Below are 23,106 nucleotides of genomic sequence, written 5' to 3' on the forward strand. Positions count from 1 at the left end.
GCATGGGGGCGGGCGGGGGGGGACTTTTCCACCGGCCCCTGCCACGGACCCAGGCCGCACTGAGCGCCCCTCCACCCTCACCTCGCGCCGTCACGTCGCCACCCGCGCCCAACACTGCGTGGCTGTTCGCCAGCGACCGACAGCCACCGCCGCGCGCGCCCGCGTAACGTTCAGGCCGAGCCGACCTAGGGGAGGCACACGCCGCCCACACCGGGCCGTGACGCGCCGCCACCGCAGTGTTCATTCGCTCTCGAAGTGAGAGGGATGGAAAGGGCAGGAACCACAGACGAGCGGGGAGGCAGCAGTAGCAGTCGGTACGAGCAACACTTGCCCGAGCTCTGCGGTCCTCTCTATGTTAATATGTTTTCTACAAAGCATGTGGTAGGAAACCGGAGAACCCGGATAAAACCCACGCTTTTCGAGGGGTTTGACAGGAAAACTCTGGACTGATTTAGACACACAGTGTCTAATCAGCAGAGTTCCTGCTATTCTCCGCAACCTCGCTAATGATCGTTTTGAGTTGTTAAGAATTCTAATAATGTCTTTATCCAGCGCCGTGTCATCGATTTAGCTTTTAACAAGGGAGCTGAATGAGGGAGGGACCGCGCGGTCCGGGGGTGGAGAAGCACTCGGAGTGCCCCAGGACACTCGGAGCGAGACACCTGCCCGCGTCGCTCCGGGAGCGCCAGTTCGGGGCTTTGCGCTCACGCAGAGAAATAGAAACAGCCACCGGCACACGCACGAAAACAAAGTGCACCCCAACATACACACACACACGTGCGCACGCGTGTTCCTGGCCATTTAAAACACACTGCTTGGCCAGAAAACACAATATAGAATTGATGATATCCGATGGACGAGACTAGTGACGGAATGGCAGCCAAAGTAAGGAACGGGCCTGACAGGGCGACTACTGTGGAGTGGATATACAATAGATGGGGATGTTGAGAATACACGCGACAATCTGTGGCATTGGCGGGCACGTCAGAGTCAGAGCCCCGCGTCTGGGTTGACCCAAAGGCTGGAGTTGACCCATGCCCTGGACGAGGGAACACAGTCATGTGGTCCCATGTAGCACGTCGCGCCTCCTCCCGGCTTCCCTCTGCGCTTCTCTTATCTCGTCTGCTCCTCGCTCATCCGCTCCTTTCTGCCGCTCTCACCTCTCCTTCCATCTCTTTCCCTCTCCGCCGCTTTCCACGCGCTCGAGTTTACTCGGCGGCGCTGGCTCGACTCCAGCCACTGTCATCATCCGTCTGCGCGCGCTGGAATGTTAATGGCTGGGCCCAATTAGCGCACACGAGATGACGAGGTGGTGTTGGGGGAGGGGGGAGATGTGGTGAGTGGCAGTACAGAGGAAGATAATTATCCCGCAGCTGTGTCGAGTGATGCAGATGATGACAGTAATGATGATGATGGAGATGACGGTGATGATGATGGTAATGATGATTATGGAGATGACGGTGATGATGATGGTAATGATGATGATGACGGTCATGATGATGGTAATGATGATGATGGTGGATCATGTTGCAGCCATGCACGCGTGGGGTTTTCTGCGGCTGCTCCGGCTTCCACCCACACCGATGAACGCTCATCACTTACATGATAACCCCTTCACTTACATGATAACCCCTTCACTTACATGATAACCCCTTCACTCACATGATAACACCTTCACTTACATGATAGCCCCTTCATATATCTATAGAGGGCCGCGGAGCTTGAGCAAATGTTGGTGGCATCGGCTCATCGCGTGGCTGCTGCTGCCTTACAGCTCGTCTGTGGTTCCTCCTCCTCATGGCCCTTCTGTCAGTACGAGAGTTTCCAGTTAAAAGTAATAATTGTCTATATATTTTTTTTATGATGATGATGATGATGATTCTGCACCGGTCGTGATTACTCCGCGCGCGCACCGCGCTGAGCCCACAAGCCGCGGGGAGGGTGCCGCCCAGAACCCGTGGCTCCTGGTGGCAGCTCCTCCTCCTCCTCCCGCACCCCCACCGACAACCCCTACCCCCAACCCTCCCCCTGCCCCCCACAATAATGTCACCACACGCCTCTCGCTCTCCCGTGCGAGCTCTCGGGGGGAGGTGCCGCAGTCGTTAGTACGCTGCGCCACGATTCCCTCCCATGGCAGCCCACGGCCAATACCAATGAGGTTTAACGGAACCGGTCCTTGGCCTCCCCCAGGTCGACTCAAACTCAAATGAGTACCTGGTGCGGTGTGTAAATATCGCCACTGGGGAGACAAAGGCGGCCGGGCGTGGACCTGGCCACCCACCGCCTCGTGTTCCGTGCCGGCCTTCATAGGTGCTCGCTCACAGCACTTGCCCTAAACGTATGTTAAGGCTATAAGGGAGATCTTTGTCTCGTGTTTCTCTTGTACCGCGTGCTGATCAGCATCGATGTCCGACGTTTTTTTGTTCGCGTTGAACCAACGCTGCTGAATTGATGTACTCCCAACGATGCCGCGTGGCTGATGGGATGTGTAAAGAAAGCGCTTGAGTGTTTGCGACGCCGAAGGAGGGACGAGTGCTTATTGATTTTGTTCCTCACATTCTCCACGACGACGCTCATTCATATTTTGTGCTCGGTTTCTGGTGACGCGGGTTCCTCATGGAGCCCCCCACCCTCTGCCCCCCCACGCCACGCATCCCCCTCCCCCCGCCTCCCCTCCCCTCTCCCCCCGCTCCCCCTCCCCTCACCCCCCGTGTGTATTTCTGCCATCGGAACTGGGCACAGCTGAGCGGAGAGCAAACATTAATTTTAGGTGGCGGTATAAATTGTGTTTCTATTTATTCGGGGATGATGCTTGGGTGGTGAGCAGCCCACGTGACTGGCAGCCCACGTGGCTGGCAACCCAGCGATATCGCCCTGCGAGACTCGATCTCTCGGCGAGGCAGCTACAGCAACGGAGCGACGCTTCTGAAGCTACCGTGGGCCCGCCGACGTCCACCCAGCAGTCGCCATAACTGGGTTCAGCAGAGTGAAGGTCGACCTTCCCGCGTTTGGCTCGCATTCCGAACCTCGTCTCGCCCGGTTGACGCACAGCTTCTGTAATGGGCTCTCGCCGTGACACGGTATGAGGGTGGGGGCTAGGCCGGGGGCTGGGGGGGGGGGCAAGTGGAGGATGTTAGGGTGGGGGAGGTCGACGTGGAGGGGGATGTCACCGCTCACACTCCCCACTGGTTGCGAGTAACACGCGCGAGTGTCCATCACTCCGACCCCCCCTTCCCCCCATCCCCCCCCCACACCCCCCCCCCCCACACGCCCCGATGCCTGGGGGGGGGGGGGGGGTGGACGGTCGGTCTCCTCGTTCGGGGCTACCCACGCCGCGGCGGGACCTGGAGTCGAACTTTGTGTGTGCTTCGTCGCCACTGACGGCCACCGCCGCTGTTGTGTGCGTGCGTGGTTGCAATTCGCAGGGAAGAGGATCAGGAAGAGGAGGAGGAAGAGAGGAGGCTGAGGAATGTGAGTGTCTGCACCCCCCACCAGCCATGCGCGAGGCTTCGCCTCTCTCACGGCTCAGGAGAGACGTCACTGAGGTGGCTGTCAATCTTGATGGAAGTTGCTTTAGGGATCGTGTCACGGCGCGCTGCGGACGTTGACACGTGGCCCTTTAAGAACGAGGCGAGCCCTTCGTGGTCTCTTCAACGTCGGTGTAGAGCGGACACAGCGGCGGACGAGGTTGTAGTCGCGCTGCGGATGAGGGTGACGGGAGGAAGGAAGAGGGCCTTGGTGGACAACCGAAGGTGACCGCGCGGGTGACAGAGGCCGCAGATCTTCACGGCACTGGCCACGACCCCGTGACGCGGCGCGGCTGGCGATGACGCGGCACCTCGGGGGACTCCTCGCGGGGGCCCCCCAATCTTCATAGCCCCCCCCCCTCCGAGCCCCCCTCCCCCTCTCACGCCCGCCCCTCCGCCCGCAGGTGCTGACCACCATCTACTGCCTGGGAAGAGCATCCGAGAGCATCAGCGGTGTCCCCCGTCTCGACGAGGGGGTCTTCACAGGGGTCCTCACGGGGGCTCTGGGCGAGGTACGCGCCGCGCGCCCCCTTCGCGCGTACCCCTCGTGTATTCGCTGCTGGATGAAGGCCGCCCCACGCCGCCTCGCACCTCGGGGGCCGCTGGCTTGCACTTCGCGCTGGCTCTGTGCGGGGCGTGAAGCGAGTGAGAAGCCCACGACTATTCAGATATCACTCACCACTGATGTCAGCCGTGGACGCGACTCGAACTCGGATAAGCGTGTACGCAGTGTAGTGCGCTAACCACTGTGCCACCGCTCCCCTCCCTGAGTCCTCCAATCCATTAGTCTCGAGACTCGTTTAGTCGGGAGAGTCCTGCGTCACTGGGATGTGTGGCCAACTCGACGAGTCAGGGTCTGGCTTCGTGTGGGAGGAACCCCGAGAAAACGCAAGAGGAGACACGCGAAGCTCCACACTGTTCGACCTTTTAAATGCGACAACCCGCGCGCCTGTACACCGCACTCCTGTACACCAACACGGCGCCTCCATTAACCGCACTCCCGTTAACCGCGCTCCGTCAGAGGCGGCGAGCCGTCGGGATTCGTCGCAGTGCCGTGGTCCGTGAAGAGCCGAAAGGGGAAGGGGAGGGGCTGTGCGTGGGACTCACTCGGAGCGCGCGATTAGCCGAGGATTGTCGGCTTTCTAAATGCGGGACACGGCCTGATAAGCGTTCTGGGCGTGTGTCTGGGGGGGGGAGGGTTGGAGTGAGAGGAGAGAGGAGGTGGGGGAGAGAGGAGGAGGAGGAGTAACGGGAGCTAGAGGGGGGGGGGGTGCGGGGTGCCGCCGCCGCGTGGCTATGCTTAGCGTGCCGCTGCATTTAGACTCGCTGCGTGGCCGCGTTCCCATGGAGCAAACCCGAGCCCCGGCCGGACGCAGGACGGACCCCTCACAAGAGGCGCCCCCCACCCGACCCCCACCTTCTTCCACGCTTCTGTGCTCGTTACCAGGTGACGCGGGAAGGAGCGACTTCAACTCCCCGCGAGATGTGAGAGTTGAGTGGCGAGAGAGGGGTGGCGGTCAGTGTGTAGGGGAGGAGGGACGCGGGGGATAGGGGACACGGTTTGGGGGGGGGGGGTGGAAGGGGGAGGGGGATAATTGGTTCGCGCTCAGCTCTGCGAGGTGGGCGGACCGCACGGCTGCTGTCGAGATGACACCGAGTGGCCCCACGTGACACTCGCGACGACGAGTTGTGTTGTCACGTGACGCGCGGCGTGTGCCACGCGGGCGAGGAATGCGCGTGTCCACACACACCTGTGTGACACTGTACACACACACACCTGTGTCACATTGTACACACACCTGTGTGACACTGTACACACACACCTGTGTGGCACTGTACACACACCTGTGTGACACTCACCCCACACACCTGTGTGACACCCTGACACCTGCTGTTTGTGTTTAGTTTGTGGTCCTTCCCCCGCACCTTCGATCAGCACGGTTGGCTACGTACGGTGGGAAAGAACCTAAACGAACATTCACCGGCTCACACCGTCACGCACACCTGCCCGATACTTTCTCGCGCTCCTGCCGCCCACCTGAGCCGTGACGCTCCGGCGCGCGCTCCTCCCCCTCCCTCCTTCCCCTCGCGCAGGACCCGAGCGTCACCCGCCCCTCACCGGGGCTCCACCGCGACCCGGAGTCCCCGGGCTCCCCCCGACCCCCCGCGGCGTCGCACCCTCGCGACCGCTCCTACGGCTGCGAGCGGAGCCCCTCGCCGGCGGTCCCCGGCCACCAGGCGTCAGTGAGCCCCGCGGCGTCAGCGAGACCCGACGCGGCCCGGCGGGGCGACGACGACGACATGTCTGCCAGGCGCTCCTCCTTGGGCTCCGAGCCGCGACCAGCCTTGCCCTTCAACCAGTTCCTCCCGGGCAAACAGACCCAGAGTCAGCCCGCGGGGCAGCAGCAGCAGCAGTCGGCGCCTCCAGGGCAACCCACGCACATCCCCGCGCCGCTGCGCCGCAAGCGCGCGGACGTGAGGCCGGAGGAGGCGACGCGGCAGCCCGAGAGGTGAGTGGCAGCCAGCTTCCCCCTGGCCTGCGGCCCTCGCCCGCCGGGGCCCAGGTAGGACCACGGTCGCGGTCGATCACGGGAATTAAAATTCCGTAGCCGGAGTGGGGAAACAAGGTGGAGGCTCGGGGTGTAATGTGGTGAGAGAGGGAGGGAGGGAGTTGTGATGAGGGAGTTGTGTTGGGTCGCATGTGCGGCGCATCTGGAGGCGAGCGGTCGAGGGGAAGCCCCGAGGCCACGGGGTGCTGCGCCGTCTGTCGGGGGGCTCCTTGAAGGACTTGGCGAGTGTGCAACACGGCCTCGGGGCGGCACGGGGTGAGGCTGGGACATCATCGGAGGGCGAGTGTGGTCACTGAAGCAGCTGAGGGGATCTAGCAGAAGGAAGGAGGCCGCGGCGAGGTGCGATTGGCGTCGGCGACGTTGGCCGTGGTGACCTCGCCATGGCCGTGAACGCGGTGCATGAGCCGCAGGGGCTCGCGGCTATCCGAGTGACCGCTGCCCCGCGTATGCCCGCCCCGCCGCGCTCACGCACAGACCCGGAGCGCCGGGGGGCGAGGGTGGGGGCCGGTGTGGGGCCTCCCCCCCCCGGGGGTTAGCGGGGACTGGCGGCTGGCGCCCGCGTGCGAGAGCGGCTCCGAGTCGGAGGGCGAGGTTCGAGACCCGGACCTGGAACGTGACGACCTGGCGGTGCGCGCTCTGCACGTGGCCGGGAGGAGCCGCGGGTACACGGGGCACGTGGCGCTGCCCCACGCCGGTCCGCGCGCCGTGGGGCCCTTCTGCGGCGGCACCGGGAGCGTGACCCCGACGCCCGGAGGAGCGACGAGGTCAGGATCGGCGCTCAGGCATGCGACTGTCTGCGTGGTGGTGGCCGTGGCGACCGCTGCCTCCCTGCATGATGACGATGATGGCGTTTTCCAGCTGGCCTTGTTATTCGTCGCAAACGTCGCTGTAAAGTTTCAAGTTTCAAGTTCGCTTTGGTTTGCCGGCTGAAATGTCGATAGATCAGGGCGAGTCTCGTTTGCAAGAGTGATTTGGGTCACCAAATTGACAAAAAGCAACGCGAATACAAAAACCAGAACAAAGACGACTGCATCACGTGAGGAAAAACATTCCCTGCAGCTCAACTCGGAAAACAGCACCAAATTACAAACCCATGCGACACACACATTGACATGAAACCAATACATGGGGTGACTATTGTACTAATATATACACACACAGACGAGGATACTTATCAAATATTCACGCATGTGTCAAGGTGAAGTGGAACATCAGCAACATCGACGTTTGTGGCCAGAACACCGCCACCACCATCACCACCACCACGACCACCACCACCTTCTGGAGGAGGTGGCGACGTCGTCATCTTAGGGCGCGTCTGTTCGTAGCGCTCAGACAACCGACGTCGCTTTTAGAAATAAAAACAGCAGCTGGAAAACGCCTCGCGGCGTCGCCTCTGCCTCGTGTTCCGCGCTCGCTGCTGCTGCTGCTCCTCCTGCTGCTGCTGCTGCACATGCTGCTGCTGCACATGCTGCTGCTGCTGCACATGCTGCTGCTGCTGCTCCTGCTCATGCTGCTGCACATGGTGCTGCTGCTGCTGCTCAAGCTGCTGCTGCTGCTGCACGTGGTGCTGCTGCACGGTGTGGTGGGATTTGTCTCGAGTGCCGTGGCGCCGCGCGCGACGACGGGTTCCGGGCGTGACCTCCTGACCTCTGCTGACCTCGCGCTCCTCCCGTCACCTCTGCGACCTCAGTGCGACGGTCGGCGCATGCACGGCGGCGACGGTGGCAGCCCCGCGCTGCAGCTGGAACAAAACGCGACCGCACCTGGTCGCGTTTCAGTTCTAACCAGACGGTGATTAGGCCGAATTTAGGGGTTGGGGGGGGGGCAGTTTGATTGCGTCATAGGTATGTTGCTTTACGCTGTGTTAGATATCGGCAGCGGTGGTCACGTGAACCCGCTGCGTCCGAGACACGCGCACGAATCGATCCATTGCGTCGCGAGCGCAGCTATCGAGATGAATCGACGTGGAGGCACCACCGCGAGCATTCACTCTCAAGACACACAGGGGGCTGCCGGGGTCCAGAGAGGGCAGTGAAGGGGGAGGGTGTCCCTGGGTGCGACATAACCACACACGTGGGGACAAGGGGACGGATAGGTTTTGTGGTGAGGAATGTCGCTATTGAGAAGGGCCATTGCCCGAAACGTCGCCTGTTATATTTACCCAGATTAACGGCAAACGCTGTGTTGTTATTGACGGACGTCTTCGTGTCGATGTTATTTGTGCACCATCGCTACCAACGCTAGGAGACAATTTGGGTGGAGAGATCGCTCGAATACGACTCCGCTTTTGATTGGCTGCTCTGCTCTATTTCCGGCCATCAGGGGGATGCTCACCACGGAGTCTCCCGACCCGAGCCCCGTGCGCTGTGATGCTGCATGCGCGACCCCTGATGCATGCGCGACCCCTGATGCATGCGCGACCCCTGATGCATGCGTGACCCCTGATGCATGCGCGACCCCTGATGCATGCGCGACCCCTAATGAACGATGCTGCTGCGGCTGCTGCTGCTGCTGAAGATGATTCCCGCCGGTGGTGTCGCCGCCCCCCACCCTCCCCACCCTCATCAGGGCCCCCATAGTTGTGAGAGTCTCGTGGTGCATAGAGCCACGGTAATTTCCACGTGTTATTTATGTTTAAATTCACTGCTGAATGAAGGCCACCCCACGCCGTGTCAGTCATGGGGGTGGTTTGACCATACTTCACCACGCTGGTCAGTGCGCTTTAGCGAACATAGTTTGGGGTGGAATAGGACCGGTTCAGATCAATCTTGTCACTTGCATTAGCTGTGCCCGGGAATTGAACCCAGGTCGCCGGGTTCGTAGTAAAATACAACAACTACTTCCAACCCCTGAGTAATGAGCTTGGTTTTATAGAGGTTTGAATTTCCGTGCCTCATCCAACGCACCCGCTCCCCGTCTCTCGCTCTATGAACTATGATATAGTGGATGCAGCAGTGGGGATTGGTGGATCCCTTTCCGTGGAGGAGCCGTACCCTGGCTGACCAGGAGAAGGCGGTACAGCAAGTGGATCATCTCCATCTGTTCCATCTGTACGGGGATAGAGTGCTGCCTCCTCGCATGCGTGGGTTTTGTCCGAGTGCTCCGGGTTCCTCACACGTGTATAGACACTCATTAATTGGCCGATGACGCCTTCATATATAGAGGACAGCAGAGCTTGGAGGGGAGAGAGGAATTTGGCGCTGGCCGTTCGCCGCGTGACTGCGACTGCTTTCCCGCTCGTCTGTGGTTCCTCCTCCTCGTGCCTCTGAGCCGTCTCCTCTCTCTCTTGTCGAGAGAGAGCGGAGACTGTCTGGCGGCGGTGCAGCATTGCGAGTCGACATCGTCATCATCATTATTATTGTTGTCGCACGCGTGAGACAAATGGCGTGCCACTCGGCCTCTCTTAACCTCACGCGCTCACCCCCGCGGCCATGCCTTGTGGACCGCTCATCCAGCGCGGGGGGCCATCCGGCAGCAGCAGCAGCAGCAGCAGCAGGAGGAGCCGAGGAACCTCCCTGGCAGTGGGACTCTGATGATGACGAGGGGGACGAGGGGGAGTTGGCGGGGGAGCGCGTCGACGGCGGCGGCGGGGGCGGCCAGCGGAGGAGACGAGCCCTGCCGGACGTGCGCAAGGACGACCTCGCCTCGCGGCGCGCACGGCGGCACGACGCGGCGCACGGGGCCCCCGCCGTGCCACCCGCCCGCTTCGTGCCGGCCTCCTCGTGCCCCGAGGACGCGCGCCGCTGGGACGACATGCTGCAGGCGTCGCGTCGCCTGCGCGAGCACGCCATCCAGCAGCTGCAGCTGCAGCGCAGGTCCGCCCCGCGCGGCGCAGGGGCAGCGCAGGGGCAGCGCAGGGGCAGTGTAGTGCAGTGTAGTGCAGTGTAGTGCAGTGTAGTGCAGTGGTAGCGCAGTGGCAGGGCAAGTGGCAGTGAAGATCAGTGTAGTGCAGTGGTAGCGCAGGGGCAGTGTAGTGCAGTGTAGTGCAGTGGTACTCATTCATCGACCTTGGAGGGATAATGGGGCGCTAAGGCGCCGGGTCAGATTGCACATCGGTGAGGTGCAGGTGAGGGAGCGGTGAGGTGCAGGTGAGGGAGCGGTGAGGTGAGGGAGTGGTGAGGTGAAGGTGCAGGGAAGAGACCGCAGACTCTCACCGCCAGAGGTACGGCAGCTGAGAACATCGGTGGGGAGAGTTCTCTGGAAGTTGTCGACCACAATTGACGGTCGGACACTTTCACTCATTCGGGAAAGCAGTCGCAATGGTCGCGACAGCACATGGGTGAGAAGGTCTCCTTCAGTGGCCAGGGTTGTCGGTGTTCCTCTCTGCTCATCACTTGTCTGATGGTGATTCTAAGTCATGGTCGCTCTGGTGATGTTTTTTGGAATGATGATCAGTCTGGGGAGCCCATTGTGCCCTCTCTCGTCTTTGGTGATGTCCATCTGAGGCCGACTGTCTGCTCCTGCCACAGGGGTGCTGTGTAATCCACTGTTGCTGTTAATTGACCTTTTATAAATATTACTTTTTTTTTGCACGTGGGATCAACTTCATTATTTATCCTTCCGAATCGTATCAACAACATAAGCCTTTCATAACCGTTGTTTGATGTGCTGTGACCATGATCATTTACATCTCTCTGCCGTCCTTGCACTCGCCACCTCGCAGCGGCAAAGAGGGGGCCGCCGAGGGAGACGCCTCTCACGGGGGGGGCAGCGGCCCCCCAGGCCTCTCTCCCGAGGGGGAGCCCGCGGCCGCGCCAGCCCAGGCCCCGGCCCCAGCTGGGGGCCCCCGGAAAGTCGTGGTGCGGCCAGACCCCGAGAGAGACGACCTGGCCAGGCGTAAAGCGCAGGTGGCCCGAGGAGGCCCCGGGCCGCACGGCCCCCCCAACGCGTGCCAGGCGGGGGCCACGGACGCCGACCTCCACACTTGGCAGCGCCTTCAGTTTTCGGGAGAGGCGGCCAGGTCAGCAGGTGCCGCACGTGTGTCACACCGGGGCGCACGTGTGTCACACCGGGGCACGTGTGTCACAGAGGGGCACGTGTGTCCCAGAGGGGCACGTGTGTCACACTGAGACACGTGTGTCACACCGGGGGCACATGTCTCACTGGAGACACGTGTGTCACAGAGGGTACACCTGTGTCACAGAGGGTGCACCTGTGTCACAGAGGGGGCACGCGTCACACTGGAGACACGTACGTGGAGAGGCAGCGTGAGGGTGAGTGAGTGATGCCGCGTGTCCCACTCGGCAGCCAAGGGGACGCGGCCTCCACCGCCGCCGCCGCGGTTCAGGTCGTGGACGCGGAGGTGGCGACGCGCGACGACCTGGCCAAGCGCCGCGCGCGGGCCCCGAGCTCCGGGCCCCAACCGCAGCTCCTCTCCTCGGGGCCCATGTCCCGCAAGGACCTGGAGCGGTGGCAGAAGCTTCAGATCGCCCACGAGGGAGACGAAGGCGGCCGCGGTGGGGAGGAGGTGGAGAAGGAGGAAGAAGAGGCGGGCGGGGAGAAGCAGGCAGCGCACGGCAAGGCCTCGGGGCCGCACGCGCACGTCAGCAGCGTGGGGGCCATGTCGCAGAAGGACCTGGAGCGGTGGCAGAAACTGCGGATCACGAGCGAGAAGGACGAGGAGGAGGTGGAGGAGGCGGCGAAGAAGCTCGCGGGGGATGAGCCAGTTGCAGCGACAGCGCCTCTGGTTGCACACAAACAGCAGCCGCAGCAGCAGCAGCCGCAGCAGCAGCAGCCGCAGCAGCAGCAGAAAGCGCCAGGGCAGCACCCCAAGGTGCCGTCGGGCCCCATGACGGAGAAGGATCTGATCAGGTGGCAGCGGCTGCAGATCTCCCGGCAGGAGGGCGAGAAGGGAGCGCCCCTCGCCGATCCCGGCCCCGAGAAGGCCCCGCACGCGGCCGCGAGCCCGGCCAGCGGCGGCACGGGAGCGCACCACGCGCAGTTCGTGAGCGCGGGCGCCATGACCGAGAAGGATCTGCTCAAGTGGCAGCGCCTGCAGATCTCCAGGGAGGAGGAGGAGCATGAGCAGGAGGAAGGCAGTGGGCAGAGAGACGAGGGCAGAAGCGTCTGCTCCGCCACTGTGAGCGACAAACCCAGGGCGCCCGCCTCCTCCTCATCCACGGGGAAGTTCGTGGGCACGGGGGGCGGCATGACCGAGAAGGATCTCCTGCGGTGGCAGAAGCTCCAGATCGGGAGAGGAGAGGAGGGCGATGCGGAGGTCGAGGGACGCGCCGCCGCCTCCCCGGAGCCGGCGCAGATGACGCGGCCCGCCCATCCCCAGCCTCACAGCGTGCCGAGCACGACCCCGCAGAAACCATTCGTGAGCGCCGGGCCCATGAGCGAGAAGGATCTGCTCAGGTGGCAGAAGCTCCAGATCGTCAAGGAGGAGACGGACGAGGAGGAGGCGGCGGCGGTGCCAGTGCCCCGTGACACCGGGACTCAGGCGGCCGCTCCTGCAGGGGTTCCTGCAGCTGCCCAGCAGAAGAAGTCGCTGCCCTATTCTCAGCAACAGCAGCAGCAACAGCAGCCGCAGCAACAGCAGCCGCAGCAGCAACAGCAGCAGCAGCAGCAACAGCAGCAGCAGCAACAGCAACAGCAGCAGCAGCAGCAACAGCAGCAGCAGCAGCAACAGCACAGCAGCAGCAGCAGCAGGCACCGCGCCCGGAGCCCGAGAGCAGCGCGAGAGGAGTTCTGATTGGCACCGCGTGGAGCAAAGGCGTCGCCTTGCCGAGACTCGAGATCCCTCCGGGGTGGGAGAGGGAGATGCAAGCGGCGATGGGAGGAGGCTCCCCCGATGATTGGAAGTTCCTGCTCTACGAAGAGATGTGAGCTCTGGAGTCTGAGCGGTGCATGGCTCGTCCTAACCTCGCAGCACGACCTCCCGACCCCAGTGGGGATCTCAGTGATTAACGCGAGGTTCACGCGCGCGCGTGCGCGCACACCGCATGCCTTGCCACTAAATCTGCGTTCGCACGCGACGCGCGACGTTCGCTGTCTCGGCTGGGTTTTGCAGTGCTTCTGTTCCGAACGGTGATCTGGTTTTGAGCAGTGACCTGGCGCGTGAACAGTGATCTGGCTTGAACAATGACCTGGTTTGAAGACTAAGCTGTTTCTAAGTGTCTCTGTGTGTCGGCATGCCAGCCCATTTGCCTGAAGGGTCGACTAACCCATGGCGATGTTGATGTTGTTGTTGTGTTTTACCAGCACGGTTGTGTGAGGTCGCGTCGAGTCGCTAACACTTGCACTGCTGACATGAATGCGCGTGGTTGTTGTTGTGGGTTTCACGGCGCGACGCGTGCGCTAACAACGCGCGGCAGTCACGAGTGAGTGCAGAATATCCTCACTGGGTGGTGCGAACGCGCTGGGCTACGAACCCAGCCACCCGAGTTCGATTCTCGCTCACGGCCAATACCAGTGACGAATATTTAAACCGGTCACTGAGCCTCCCCTACGTGGATTCAGCCTTAAAATGAGTACTCGGTGTGGTGTGTAAGCTTCAGCACTGGGGAGACAAAGGCGTTGGGACCTGGTGCAGCTGTGGCGGCCTTCATGGGCGCGCTGCTCACTAGCAGCACTCGCCCCAACAGCCCGTTGAAGCTCGAGCGGGGTGAGTCCCCTGTGCGATGATAACGACGACGACGACGAGTGTCATGTCCCCGCAGGAGGATGAGCGAGGGGGACCAGGCCGAGGGGCCCGAGCCGCACAGCCGGCAGCACCACGAGGAGCTGCAGCGCGTCCACGCCATGCTGAGAGAGGACCAGGAGCGCTGGCAGGAGGTGATGCTCCTCGCCACCACCACCACCGCCGTCGTCGTGATGAGATTGGCAGATGGTGGTGGGGATGAGATTGGTGGATGGTGCTGATGCCATCGTTTGAGTGGTGGTGATGGTGGTCGTATGAGTGGATGATGGTGGTGGTTGTAGTGGTGATGATGAAATTGGCATATGGTGGTGGTGATGGTGATAATAGCGGGTGGTCGTTGTGATGAGATTGGCAGATGGTGGTGACGTGATCGTGCAGTGGTGGTGTTGATGAAGTCGTGAGTGGTGTGATGAGAGTGTATGGAGGTAGTGGTGATGGTGATGGTGAGGATGGTGGCGTCTGATAATGATGAGAGAATTGTGGTCTGGTGAGAGTGGATGACGATAATGCTGCTCGTGATGGTTGAAAGCGGATGATGATGATTCAAAGTGATGACGATTATGAAGGTGATGCATTACTGAGCTCCAACCGTGATCCCCCACTCGCCGTTCTCTGGCCAGGACCTCGCCCGCTGGAAGAGCCGGAGGCGCAGCCTGTCCCAGGAGCTGATCAAGCGCAAGGAGGAGCGAGATGAGCGTGAGCGGGGCGGAGGAGACGGGGAGAGCAGTAGTCGCCTGCGCAGCATCAAAACCTACCGCGAGATGCTTCAGGAGAAGTGGGGGCACCACCACCACCACTCACAACAACCACAGCGACACCACTGCCACCACACAACCACCACCACCAGATACACCACCGACCGCGAGATGCTGCAAGGAGCCACTACCAGCAACACAACGAGCAACACAAACACCACGCACGCCAACACCACAACCAACACTTGCAGCAAGAGCCCCCTCTGCCTGCCCCCCCCCCCCGTCTCGCTGTTCCCTCTCCCAGCTTCTATTCCCCTCCCCTCCTTCCCCATCTTGCTCTCCTACATCTCCCTGTCCCACCCCCTCTCTTTGACGTCATCTTGCTGTCTATGTAGTCTCTCCCTCCCTGTGTCGCCTTCCTTCCGTGTCCTCTGATCCACGTCGTATATCTCAGTGCCTCTCCCTGCTGCCAAACTCCATCTCCCTACCCGTCTTGTGTCTGTCTCTCTACCTGTCCCCCCATTCCTGCCTTCATGTTAATGACGCACCCCTCTCTATGCCCCCACCCCTCCACCCCCCCGCCCCCTCCCCGGCAGGGCCCGGCGCGAGCGCGAGCTGCAGGACGCGTACCGCCACGCGCGCTCCGCGGAGGAGGCGCGGGAGATATTGCGCCACTACCAGGAGCGCTTCCTGCAGGACTTTGCGGGCGAGAGCTACGAGGCGCCGGCCTTCCTGCACCCCCAGCAGCCGCAGCAGCCGGGGGCACCCCCACGCGGGGACGCGCATCCCGACGCGGCCCCGCGCCCGAGCGTTCCCTTCCTACGGCAACGCTCCGAGCCGTGCCCCCCCCCGGGCGGCGGTCCCCCGAGCCGCTGGCCCGGGGGAGAGGCGCGCGTAGGCGGCGCCACGCCGGCCGCGGAGTCGCCCTCGACGACTCCGGGCCACGCGCCCACGCCTCCTCCTCGCTCTTCGTTCGCGAAGGGCGTCCCCACCCCGGGGGACGCGGCGGTGGCGGCGGCCGAGGCGGCGTCGGAGGCGCGAGGGACGCGGAGCGCAGCTTCGCCGGTCCCCATGGGGTCTCCCGCGGGCGGTCCCGGGTCTCCGGGGTCCGCGGCCGCGCGCGCCGCCGCCGCGGCCTCGTCCTCCGCAGCGCGCCTCCTGCCCGTGTTCGCGCCGCGTCCCTACCGGGCACAGCCCGTGAAGCTGCAGGCCATGCTGCGCTACCCCAAGGTGCAGGCCGCTCCCACTGCGAGCAACGCAGCCCACCGACTCGTACTGCTGCTACTCCTTGCTGCACACGTTATAAAGTGGCAACTCGATAACAATTGTGATGCTGATGATGAATACGTGAGCTAATACTTACATGAATGAAAGGGTGAAGGATTCAGTGAACGAAATGTCTAATACGTGAATTACAGATTTAGTGAGTTATTGAATGAGCGAATTCATAAGTTAATTGAATAAATGTCGTGAATGAACGAATGAATGGGTGGACTAATTAATGATTGTATGGATAAGTGAATGGTCCAATAAGTGAATGGGTGAATGAACAACGAATGGAATTAGCGAATGGATACATGGGAGAATGGGTTTGATCGTGCACGCTCCCTCTGTCGCTCTCGCTCCTACAGACGGGGGAGGAGAGCTCGGCTCCGAACGGGAACGAGGCCAAGGGGCAGGGCGCGGCCACTCACGGCGCCCGGGGAGCCGTGATCCCCCCCTGGGAGGCGCCCCCCGCGACGGACGCGGGCGGTGCGGGGCCCCGGAGCCCCGAATCCCGGACCCCCACGACCCCCGCGGCGTCCGCTGGGATGTGGATGCCGCTGGCGGGAGGGGTCACCGCGAGCGCGCTCGGCTCCCTGGTGAGACGCGCGTGCGGGGTCGACAGCAACTGTGACACTTCACTGCTCTCGGCTAATTGGCGTTGTGTAACCAAGGACACGGCTGCACTGCTTGCATGCTGGCACTGATCGACGACGGGGCTCAACGCTGGCGCCGTTGGCTGCGGGGCAGCGCTAGAGCGGTGATTGGCTCCCTTGCTATGAGACCCGCGACACGGATTCCAGTCCCGCTCACGACCAATAATAGCGGCGAATATTTTAACTCGTTCTGGACGTCCCCTAGATAGACTCAGCCTCAAAATGAGTACCTGGTGCGGTGTGTTAAACTTCAGCAGTGGGGAGACAAAGGCGGCCGGGCGCGGTGTTGGCCACTGCCCCCTTCGTGTGCCGTGCCAGACCTCCATAGGTGCTCGCTAATGAAAGCACTTGACCCAACAGTCCTTTTCAACGATGACGGGATGTCTGTGTCTGTGTCCCTGTGTCTGTGTATCTCTGTCTGTGTCTCTGTGTCTGTGTCCCTGTGTCTGTGAAGAGTCCGTATCGCGAAGCTGGACCAGCCAATGGACTGGGGACCAAGGGGCTGAGAGACGGCGGGGCCGGCGTGACGGGTACGTCCCCCCCCAGCCCCCCCCCCCCCACTCCTCCTGTGTAGCCTCGACGACGACCACCGTGTGGCGCCTGTCGATGCCGCAAGAGCACACGAGGGTAGTGGGTGGCCAGCAGGGCCACGCCTGGCCGTCTTTGTATCCCCACCCGCCAGCGGCTATGGACTACAAACCGGTTCACAGTTTGCCTGCTTTGACCCGCGCTGCTGCGAGTTCGTGGCCGGGAAAGCCACTTAGTGGACGGTCCGGATTGCGACATGGGATCATTCGTGATGCCTCGACAGCCCCGCTCACATGGTGCACTGTTGTCGGCCACGTGACGAGATTGTCAAGCACGGGAGACGTGTCTGGTGTGTGGAGGTGCGGAGATTCACCCGCAACGAGCCTCATCCCACCACCCGTCCGCTTGCCCGCACACAGGAGAGTCCTGAGGCTCTGTTTCAGGAGGGTCCTGCTCTGTATTCGCGGTGGGGGGGGGGAGATGATTGCCACGAGTTTCCCAATAAAAATGCGGACCGCGACGTCGGCACACGATCGCTCTCCTCCTCCTCCTCTTCGTCTCACTCACGTCCACGGGGATGGTTCACGCGCACGCCCCTGCACCGTTCACTAGCGCGAGGCCGCCACGCTCCCCCCCCCCCCCCCTGCGCTCTGCTCTCTTCGCAGGTGGCGGAGTCGACGTCGGCGGCGCAGACGTGAGTCGGGTGGCGCGTTGAGCGCACGACACAGCGACACGCTCACAACAAAGACAAAGATCCCCCGTATAGCCTTTAACAGGCTGTCGGGGCAAGTTCTATTAAGCGAGCACCGATGAGGGCCGGCACGGCGCACCAGGGCTGGCTGGCCAAACCCCACGCTCGGCCCCCTTCGTCTCCCTCGTGCAGATACCTACTACACATTGTTCACGCACGGGCGATTTACCCCATTGTTGATTTGCAGATGCGCTCAGCATGAACCTCTCCACTTGCTGCTGAGTCTCATGGAGTCTGCCCCCCTCTCACCCCCCCTCGCCACCCCTTCCACCCCCTTCTTCTTCTTGTGAAATCTCTCCTCTGGGCCCCTGTTGAGGGAATCCAGGGGCCGGTCGCGCGGATGGGAAACTGGACCTGGGACCTGGAGGCGGAGAGGAGTCGGCAGGAGCGCTGGCAGCAGGAACAGGAGAGGCACCTCCAGGTACGGGGGCGGGGGGCCCCTCGTGGCGCCAGGTGGAGGAGGCTAACAAACTCCACCCCGGGTTTTCCAAGTCTCAGGTGCCACAGCGCTGCGATCCAGCGGTGTGTTTGAAGCAGGAGTTGGTGGATCACGCAGAGAGATATATGTCTTGTGACTTCCAGTACCACCATCATCATCATCAACCGGTCGTCAATACATCCACTTGCAGGCGGCACCCGGGACTGCAAACCCCGAGGTGGAGTCTGAGTTCCACACCCTGGCAGCTGGCGATGGGGTTCGGGGCGTGCGTGCTGTGTTTACTGCGTGTGTGCTGTGTGTACTGTGTGTGCTGTGTGTACTGCGTGTGTGCTGTGTGTACTGTGTGTGTGCTGTGTGTACTGTGTGTGTGCTGCGCGTACTGTGTGTGCTGTGTGTACTGCGTGTGTGCTGTGTGTACTGCGTGTGTGCTGCGCGTACTCTGTACCCCATGTACTGGGTGTGTGCTGCGTGTGTGCTGTGTGTACTGCGTGTGTGCTGCGTGTGTACTGCGTGTGTGCTGCGCGTACTCTGTGCTGCATGTACTGGGTGTGTGCTGCGTGTGTGCCGCGTGCGCTGTGCGTGCTGCGAGCAGGAGCGCTACCAGCAGGAGCAGCAGAAGTTGCGCCAGGCGTGGGAGCGCTCCCAGCGCGAGGTGGAGGAGGAGGAGAGGAGGTACCACGAAGAGGTAGCTCACGAGGCCATGCTCGCCGCCACGTTCCCGGATCATACCACTTCCTGCCGCGCACGCGGGCACCACCCACTGCCCCCCCCCACGCCTGACAGCTTCGTTTGATTGGCCCTAACGGTTGGTGGACGGTCATAGTCAATTTTGACCATCTCACCCCGTGCCCCCCCCCCCATCTCTCTCGTCCCGCCCACTCACCCGCCCCGCAGGAGAAGCGAATCCTGGCAGAGACGATCGCCCCCCTGACCCCGCACGCTCTGCTCGCCGCCCCTCCCGGCGCGACTGCCAAGTCGACGCCGACCCCGCAGAGCCGCGCCCAGCCCCCCGCGTTCCACATAGAGACGCGCGGGAAATTGTCCTCGCTTCACGGGGGGGCCAAGGTGGCGGGGGACCCCCCTCACGCGGGAGGGGGGGCTCACGAAGCCAAGGAGAAGACGGAGAAGGAGGAGATGGAGTGCGCCGAGCAGCACAACAGGGACGAGCTGCGACGCCAGTTCGAGGAGCAGAAGCGGTCCCTGGAGGAGCAGGTGATGAGCTTCGAGGAGGAGGAGGAGGAGAGGAGGAGGAGGAAGTGGCAGGAAGAGACGAGGACGTGGAAGGAGGCTCCGGGGGGCGCCGGGCAGGGCGCGGTGGGCGCCACGGAGGGCGGCGAAGATTCGCAGCAGTCGGTGCGACTCAAGGCGATGCCGGGGGGAGTGGCGGGCACGACCCCCACCCCGCCCCCCGAGCGGGGGTCAGCGCCGACGTCTCCCAGCAGGTGAGGCGGGCGCAGTGGCCACAACGACACGTGGGACGCGTGCACTCTACGTCACAGAGAGGCACGTGGTGCAGAGAGGCACGTGGTGCAGAGAGACACGTGGTGCAGAGAGACACGTGGTGCAGAGAGACACGTGGTGCAGAGAGACACGTGGTGCAGAGAGACACGTGGTGCAGAGAGACACGTGGTGCAGAGAGACACGTGGTGCAGAGAGACACGTGGTGCAGAGAGACACGTGGTGCAGAGAGACACGTGGTGCAGAGAGACACGTGGTGCAGAGAGACACGTGGTGCAGAGAGACACGTGGTGCAGAGAGACACGTGGTGCAGAGAGACACGTGGTGCAGAGAGACACGTGGCTCGTGCCGCGTCTCAGGGGACACGCGGCATCCCAGCGGCGTCAGGTTGCAGCCTCACGCGGTCACCACACGATGGCGACAAACCCCTCCCACTGCCCCACCTCTCCACGCCGCCACTGCCGCTCTCCTAACCCCCCCCCCACCTTCGTCCCCCACAACGCCCCCCAGGTCCGTGAGCGGCAGGAAGCTGTGCACGGCGTGTGGGTGCCCCCTGGGGAAAGGCGCCGCGATGATCGTTGAGTCCGTGGGTCTCTACTACCACATGGAGTGCTTCAAGGTGGGGGTCCCGCCTCCCCCCTGGAGAGGAAGGGGGGGCACATCGGCACACTTACATCACCCCCCCCCACTCCTACTCAACCCACCCATTGCGCCCCTTGCACGCGCGCGTTTCATACCATGTGAACTAACACGCGCTTGGCATGTAACGAAAGTCTTTGGGTCCACAGTCATTGGTCTCCAGTTATTGCTCGATAGTAAAAATAACTCCACTCAATTGGTGGGGATCAGCCCCCCCCCCCCCCCGATCGCCCCAACACCTCCTCCATGAAACCCGCCACCAACTTGGACCACAGGGACGAGGGTGGTGGCGTTACATGCCTCGCGAATGACCCCCACGCCAACCCCCACCCCTCCTCCCCCCGCCCCCCTCCGCCAGTGCGGCGTCTGTGGCCGGGCGCTGGCTGCGAGCGCGGCGGGAGCGGGGACGGGAGCGGACGTTCGCATTCGGGGCGCGAGGCTGCACTGCGCCACCTGCTACTCCCGCGCGAGAGGTGGTCCCCTCCATAGCCTCACCAGCCCCTCACCAGCTACTCACCGGCTACTCACCTTGCCTCATGGAGCATGCATGGATCTGCAGCTCCACCCACCTTTGGAACCACTCGCAATCCCCCATCGACACCACCCACCACTAACCTCACCAACCGCTCACCACCCCCTGTCATCATCCTCCTCACCCAATCTCACCCTCCTTCCTCGCGCTCTCCCATCACTCCCCTACAACCGCCTCACCAACCCTCACCACCAATTATCGCCACCTCTCACCCACCTCACACGCACCTCACACCTACTGTCGTCACCCCTCCAGCATCCTCCACGGCCACCTCCATCGCTGTCTACCCCACATCCCCACACTCACCCCGAGGCTTCCATCGTCTGCTCATTCGCCTTCCTTTGAAGTCACGGGTTGGTGGGTCGCACAGATCTTGTGGCGCTCCCTTCCAGCCGGCGTCCAGCAGGTGCCGTCCCCTGGCTCCTCAGAAGGCGGTACAGCAAACATGTGGACTCTGCCTGTTCCATCTGCACGGGATAGAGTGTTTCCCCCTCGCACGCGTGGGTTTCCTCCGACATGTAAACCACTCATTAGTTGGCAGACTTTGGGAGATTGCTGGTAACGCCGGCTCCTCGCCGCGTGGCCGCCGCTGCTGCTGCCTTCCCGCTCCTCGCCTGTGGTGCCTCCTCCCGGCGCCTCCGAGTCGTCCCCTCTCGCGCTCCGTCTCTCTACGAGAGCGACGAGCGAAGCTGCAGAATCCCGCTGCGTCCATGCGACCCGCAGCTGCGAGGCCGCGAGGTGGCAGCACAGCTGAAGGCCCGGAGCGCCTCGCGGTGGACATTTTCCTTTTGATATGACTGAGTGCATCTCGTCATACGTTTGCGATTAGTGAAGGGTTTGTCTGTTACCCAACAGCCACTATTAGTGTAACTATTCACGTGGCAGTAAAAAACAAAACTGACTTCATCAGAAAACATTGTTTAAGATGTAATTCTCATGAGCATCACCAGGCCCCACGGTTTAAGCACGCGTAACCCACAACTCGTATCGTCCGCTCTGACCGTCTCCTGGCTCTATGAAAGAGGGTAATTTGCCGAAACGTACCCAATGTTTTTATTTTTCAGGCCACACATAGAGCGTTATTGATGAGCGTGTTGATGTGTCGTTAGTGCACCACTGCCAATGCAGCAGCAGCAGCAGCAATAATATCGAACCTTGAGTGAGACACCCCTCGCGTAGGCGGTTGCTTCTCTCCTGGCATTCCGGTTTTCTTCCGACACGAATCGAAGCAATCCTCATTGTTAAACAATGGCATTGGCCAATCATTCCAACGTAGCAGCACCCTCGTGACAAGGAGTCTTGAGACTCCGAGGAGCTTCCCTGCGTGCTAAGTGAAGGCGCGCGTGGGAGAGGCTCCGCTCACGCCGCCGCTGTGACCCCCCCCCCTCCACCTCCCTGACCCGCAGCCGGGAAACCCACGGCCGTGTGACGAGCGGGGATCTCACCTGAACCCGGCCCTCGATCCAGCTCCACCTGATCCAGCTCCAGCGGATCCAGCCTATCCAGCTCCGGCCGATCCAGGTCTAGCTGATCCAGCTCCAGCTGAACCAGATCTACCTTTACCAGACCCTCTCCTTGACCTGGCTCCAGCTCCACCTCATCCAGCGCTTCACTCGGCTCCTCCTGGCCCATCTACTCCTGGCTCATCTCCACCTGGTACATCTCCACCTGCCTCCATCTCCACCTCATCCGCCTCCACCTAATCCGCCTCCAGCTGGCTCCATCTCCACCTGCCTCCATCTCCATCCGTGCTCGAGTAGCCCAATGTTTCGCAGAGCAATAACGGCGAACCTGCTCCTGGACATTACACGCAGTGGAGGTGTAAGCGCAGCCCTGCAAGTGCTCGCTCAAGCGCCTGCTGGCTGAAGGAGTCTTCCTCCAGCAAGGAATAATCTCGATCGGATAGTGCGGTCGACTCTTCCACGCTGGTCAGACGCGTTGGAAGACAATTATGATGATATAATAAGTGTTCTAAGAAGATAACAAAACATATTTTACTGCTGTTTAAGACGGGTTCACGATGGTTTAGCAGCTACGGTGGATGAAGCGTTGTGATTAATCGGAGGCAATTATTGAATTAAACGAACCCCCTTTGCCCATCCATCACGCAGCAAGTAACGGGTTTAATTAGCAGACACTCATCTAACACATCAGCAGTGGATAGAGGCTGACGGCACCGACCCGAACGCCGACCCGTGGGCCAATGAGCGGAAGCCGCCTCTTGGTCACAAGAGCAATGTGTGCCAACGAGCCCAGCGAGCGAAGTTCGATTCTTTCCTGGCCATGCCTGTGACAGCAGCGGTGAGTGATTGAACCAGGGGCCCTGGGCTCGACTGGTCCGGTGTGTCAAACATCAGCATTGGGTAGGCGGTCGGGCGTTATGATGACCAGACCATCCCGTTC

General features: G+C 61.9%; 1 protein-coding gene across 1 annotated transcript; it reads left to right on the forward strand.

Annotated features, from left to right (window-relative positions):
* The first annotated feature begins 1,535 nt into the window (after nucleotides 1-1,535).
* On the forward strand, nucleotides 1,536-22,685 carry LOC144936325 (uncharacterized). The gene is made up of 18 exons (XM_078863422.1): nucleotides 1,536-1,543; nucleotides 3,426-3,471; nucleotides 3,932-4,039; nucleotides 5,622-6,037; nucleotides 10,764-11,155; nucleotides 11,323-12,622; nucleotides 12,811-12,924; nucleotides 13,762-13,876; nucleotides 14,363-14,517; nucleotides 15,034-15,709; nucleotides 16,069-16,299; nucleotides 16,811-16,886; nucleotides 17,550-17,578; nucleotides 17,859-18,056; nucleotides 18,667-18,759; nucleotides 18,969-19,516; nucleotides 20,043-20,151; nucleotides 22,110-22,685. The coding sequence occupies exons 1-18, from the start codon at nucleotides 1,536-1,538 to the stop codon at nucleotides 22,404-22,406; spliced, it is 4,911 nt and encodes a 1,636-aa protein (XP_078719548.1). The 3' UTR covers nucleotides 22,407-22,685.
* The last annotated feature ends 421 nt before the right edge of the window (nucleotides 22,686-23,106 follow it).

The sequence above is a fragment of the Lampetra fluviatilis genome, chromosome 15 (assembly GCF_964198595.1).
Source record: "Lampetra fluviatilis chromosome 15, kcLamFluv1.1, whole genome shotgun sequence".
Lineage (NCBI taxonomy): Eukaryota > Metazoa > Chordata > Hyperoartia > Petromyzontiformes > Petromyzontidae > Lampetra > Lampetra fluviatilis.

What these genes read in the sequence shown, in the direction of transcription:
- LOC144936325 (XM_078863422.1), top strand. An exon ending in TCACGGGGGCTCTGGGCGAG is followed by an intron (nt 4,040 to 5,621) that starts GTACGCGCCGCG and finishes CCCCTCGCGCAG; the next exon opens with GACCCGAGCGTCACCCGCCC. An exon ending in GCGCCGACGTCTCCCAGCAG is followed by an intron (nt 19,517 to 20,042) that starts GTGAGGCGGGCG and finishes AACGCCCCCCAG; the next exon opens with GTCCGTGAGCGGCAGGAAGC.